General features: G+C 59.9%; 1 protein-coding gene across 1 annotated transcript; it reads left to right on the forward strand.

The window, feature by feature from the left end:
* Positions 1 to 1,642: 1,642 nt before the first annotated feature.
* LOC125513604 lies at positions 1,643 to 3,772 on the forward strand. Its single transcript, XM_048678760.1, has 2 exons — positions 1,643 to 2,851; positions 2,935 to 3,772. The coding sequence occupies exons 1-2, from the start codon at positions 1,840 to 1,842 to the stop codon at positions 3,408 to 3,410; spliced, it is 1,488 nt and encodes a 495-aa protein (XP_048534717.1). The 5' UTR covers positions 1,643 to 1,839; the 3' UTR covers positions 3,411 to 3,772.
* The last annotated feature ends 1,029 nt before the right edge of the window (positions 3,773 to 4,801 follow it).

The raw sequence follows: 4,801 nt of genomic DNA on the forward strand, positions 1-4,801 counted from the left end.
CTTCCGGAGCAGGAACTCCTGGTGCTCCATGGCCGGGGTGGAGACCACCACCTTGTGGCTCGATCTTGGGCGGCGTGAGGGGTCGGTGAGGAAAGCTTGGCGGTCCATGCCGGCGGGATGCGAGGCCGGTGGAGCTGGCGACGGGAAGCGCAGCCGTTCCTTCACTGGGCCGCGGGTGGCGCCGTCCGCCCCCCGCCTCTTCCTTGGGTTCTGTGGGCACTCTCTACCGAAGTGGCCTTGCATCTTGCAGATGATGCACCGGAATGGGTCGCGGCAGTCTATGCGGCGGTGTTCTCTACTGAGGCACCTGAAGCAGCGGCCGGCGAACTGGCTTAAGAAGGCAGTGCGGCCCGCGTCCTCTTTAATGGCGGAGTGCCTACCCATCCGCCTTGGTTGGCGGCGTTTGTAGTTGTCCGAAGATCTACTGAGTGCGCGGCGTTGCTGCTTTGATTTGACCTCCGTCCATCCGCCCTCGTCGCCCGAAGAGGAAATGGACGGTGCAGGGAAGGGCACTACCACGATAGATCTAAGCCTCCATCCACCCGGGCAGGGGTGCTCCGCATGGACCGCTGGCCCTCGCGCGGCTCCTGCCTTGGAGCTTTCGCCGGGCAGCAGGAAACGCGTCGGGGAGCCGGGGCAGGCCGTTAACGCAGGGAAGAGGGGGGAGGGGGGGGGCGCAGCGACCAGCGCCAGCGAGGGACCGCAGGATCTGGGCGGATCCGCCGCGGATACAGGGGCGTCTCGCTTCGATCCAGCGCGGCGCGGGGAGCTGACCGGGCGGTGGGATCCAGCTGGGGATAGAGGGTCCATGGCCGGCGGGCTTGGTGGCGCCCTGGCCCGGGCGGGCGGGGACGGGGGCTGGTGGCCGCCGCGGCCGGAGTGGTGCGCGGTGCAGGAGGGGAGGGGGGGGGGGCGGAAACCCCAACATGATTCGCGGGTGCTGCTCGATTTTTCCAGTTAGAAAATCTTCGTTGCTTGCTACTACCTTTAGAGTAGGTCGAAAAAGCAATGGTACACGCACAGGGTGCTTTTTTACTGATTCAACGGGCTTGCATACGTGGAGTGTTATGATTGGAATTGAGGGGGAATTGTTAGGCAAATTTTGTAAAATGTCAGTAAAACTCGGTGTGTAGTACATATTATTGAGGTCGAAAGTAGGAGTACATGGCACTTAACAGTTAAGAGGGTTTGCATTGCAACACATGTAAAAGCATTCACATATCGGTTTTGCTAGAACTCATCTAGCTGAGTTCTAATTATGTCTCATTCACTTTTATAGTCATTGGATGTGGTGCTATAAGATGCGTGTGTGTTGACGTGGATTGATACTTCTTCTCTATCTATTTTGTTTTCCACCTGAATGAGACCAAATTATATCTCATCTAAATGAGTTTTAGGCAGTCCCTTCACGTATCACATCGACCACCTACCAGCTTACACAGAGCGTATAGCACGATCGAAAGAAACAAAGGAAAAGGAAAGAAACTCGTGTAGCGTGACGTGCCGATTCACCCGTTGCAGATAGCTAAGGCTGTCCGCGCCCCCGTCGATCTGGTCAGCCGCTGAAAAAATAGCCCGTCACCGCGATGAGCAAATGCACGCCGCTGTCGCGCAATTTAAAAGCCTCCCCCTTAAATGCAACTATTCCCTTGTTTGCTTGCTCCGTTGAGCCAGTCAGGGAAGTCAGCTTTCCTCCCCCGCCGGCCTCGCGACACACTCCACCAGCACGCACAAGACAGAATCAACCGACCCGCAGCCCGAAACCCACGACAGAGCACCATCATGTCCATGTCCACCTCGCCGACGCGGCTCCGGTTCCCCCAGTAGGACGACGCATATATGGCGCTATGGCTCGCGCTGCTCCTCGGCGTGGCCCTCCCCGCCGCGACGCTGGTCGCGGCCGCGTGCTACGCCTACCGGCGGCGCCACATGCCGCGTAACGCGCCGCCGGAGCTGCCGGTGGGTGCTCGTGAAGTCGTCGGCGCGGACCCGTCGGTGAGCCCCGGGCTGGCGAAGCTCAACGCCAAGTACACCGCCAGCAGCGGCCGCGTGGGCGTCCGGTTCCAGCAGTTGCACCACCACCACCATGTCCGCGCCGACTCCAGGCACCGGGGACCGGGCGGTGGCGCGCTGCAGCAGGGCCCGTTCCAGTGGGGCGATCACCCGCGCCTGGTGATCGAGGCGGCGGAGCACGGGTGGGCGCAGTTCGTGTTTGCCGTGGCGCCGCCCAAGGCGAGGTCGGCATCGTCGTCGCCGCTGTGGGGGCTCTGCCCGGTCTGCGACGCCGGGACCAGCCGCGACATGGCTGAGGCCGCGTGGGAGGTCCCCGTGGGGTCGTCCGAGCGGCTGCAGGCTGTGCGGCTCAACCCGGTGGCCGCGGCCACCGGCGCCGCCGCGTCCAGCAAGAAGTGGCTCCCAGGAAGCCTCTCGAGCCCGCTCCGGAACGACCAGGATCTGACAAGCAACAACGGGCTTTGCATCGCCAGGATGGGCATGCCGCTCCCGGGGCCGCCGATGAACGGCACGCCGTTCCCGCAGGACGCCTACTTCGAGATCACCATCATATATCTGAACACACGGCGCCCGGAGTGGTCGGCGTCCCGGACGAGCAGGCGTGGGCACGACGGCCCCGGCGACAGCGAACGCAGCAAGCTCATCAACTTTGCACCGAACACCACCGACCCGATCCAGGAAACCAGGCCCGCGAAAGATGACCAGGGAGACAAGCAGAGGCACTTGGTCATGTCGCTGGGCCTCGCCGCCGGGACAGCCGCACCGGCACGACCGTCGTTAGCCGGAACGTACGCGTCGTCCATCGGCTTCCACTCCAACGGCGCGGTCTACCTCGACGGTAATAACACGGAATTCTTTGCGTTGCCGCGACTGTTTCGTGCCGTGCAAATCGTGAGCTGAACAGGTTCGTTGATTGTGCAGGGATGAAGCTGGCGTACGAATCGGAGAAGTCAGCGTGGGCGGGGGTGGACAAGGTCGTGGGCTGCGGCTTCGAGCCGACGAAGCGGAAGGTGTACTTCACGGTGGACGGGCAGCTGGTCCACGCGGTGAGCTGCAACGCCGACGCCTTCTCCAGCCCGCTGTACCCGGTGCTGGCCTCCAGCTTCGACGTGATGGCGCTGGTGAACCTCGGGCAGAGCAAGTTCCGGTACGCGCCGGCCAACGCGCGGCGCACGGCCAACCCGTGCTTCGTGCGGTCCGCGTCGCTGGGCGAGGGCCGGAGCGGCTCCATGGGGCTCGACTTCGACGACAGCGGGGACCTCTTCTCCATGGGCCGCGTCGACTCCGGCTGGACGGAGGCCTCGCGGGTTAGCAAGAGCAGGAAGGAGAGCGGCGGCGGCACGACGGCGGCCGGCGACCTCGAACCCGAGTCTGACCTCTTCGAGATCTCATTGTGAGAGATAGCGACAGGTGGGCTCATTGGTCAAGCAGGAGTTAATGGCGAAAGGTGGTGGTGCCGATACTGACGCGTGGGTTAGGACTTACTAGAACACTGCAGCTGCAGGTTTTCCCACGGCCGTCGTTGAATCTTCTCGCTGATAATGATCTAGATGCCGTGGAAGTGGAAAGTTGGTAGATTCGAAAGATTGAAAGTTTGTCTTATGTAGAATGAGCTCACCTTCGTTCTTCTGCTTGTCCTTTTGAGGATGTAAATATGGTATAGATGGAGATAGATTCTGTAATTATAATTTCGAATAAGAGGAACCGGAAAAGGTGCGGCAAAACGCCTTTCATCAAATAAGAGAAATTTCCACGAGCATGGTTCACGTTTGGCAAACCAGAGAGAAAATTCGGCATGACCACATAGGAGAATTCTATAGTGAATCCCTTCGTTTTCTTGGTGTGTGCTTTTTTTCCGGGGGAAACTTTCAAATATATTCATTGTCTGTCATGATAGAACAGAAGGCGGTCACAAAGGCGTGGGTGTGCGGGCCTGAGGTGACTGATCCCTTCAAACCTGCTAAGTATCAGTAACATTTTGGGTTAGAGAAAAGTGGGCAATGTCAAACGACAAATTGTGATTGTGAATTGGGTGATTCTGCAGTTAGACAAAGCCCGGGATTCTTCCAACCCCCACCACCCCGCACCACCACCTCAACAACACCTCCACTCCCTTCGATACCCACGCCTTGAGAGCCCGCCTCATAGACATCTTCACTGCCTGACAATTCGCCACGGCCGAATCCCACGTTTCGGACTCCAAGCCGGACGCGGATCTTCCCCGCCCTGAACATGAGGCCGGCCTGCTCCTGCCCTATGGTGATATGCCGCTCGTCGCTGCCCCGCCATGCCTCGTCCACTGCCCACGCCGTTTTGCTTTCGCACACCTACAAACCCCTGTTCACAACCCCACCCCTCTCATCCGCCGCGCTATCCAGCTCACCTGCGGCAACCCGGCCTTCATCTTGGGCGGTTCTTGGCGCGGGGCTGCATGCATCACCTTCCACACTCCTGCCGCACGCGACGATGTCATCCGCCACAGTCCAATAGAATTCGAGGGCAACTTAGTTACTATCGAGCCAGTTGAGCATGCAGACCGCTCCATTGCCATCTTCTCCGACCTAGCCGAGATCGAGGTATCCGAATTCCCACATGAGCTCTGGCACGACGACGGCATTCGCTTCGCGCTTGCCTTTCTTGGCGACGTATGTGCCGTGGACGACTTCTGTCTTCATGGTATCGACTACACCTCGGTCTGTGCCCTCGTTCTGCTCCAGTCCGACAAGCCGGCTCCACCTGGCCTAGTCATCCAGCTCCCACCCATCAACGAGATCAAAATAGCCAAAGT

This window comes from Triticum urartu, chromosome 6 (genome assembly GCF_003073215.2).
Source record: "Triticum urartu cultivar G1812 chromosome 6, Tu2.1, whole genome shotgun sequence".
Lineage (NCBI taxonomy): Eukaryota > Viridiplantae > Streptophyta > Magnoliopsida > Poales > Poaceae > Triticum > Triticum urartu.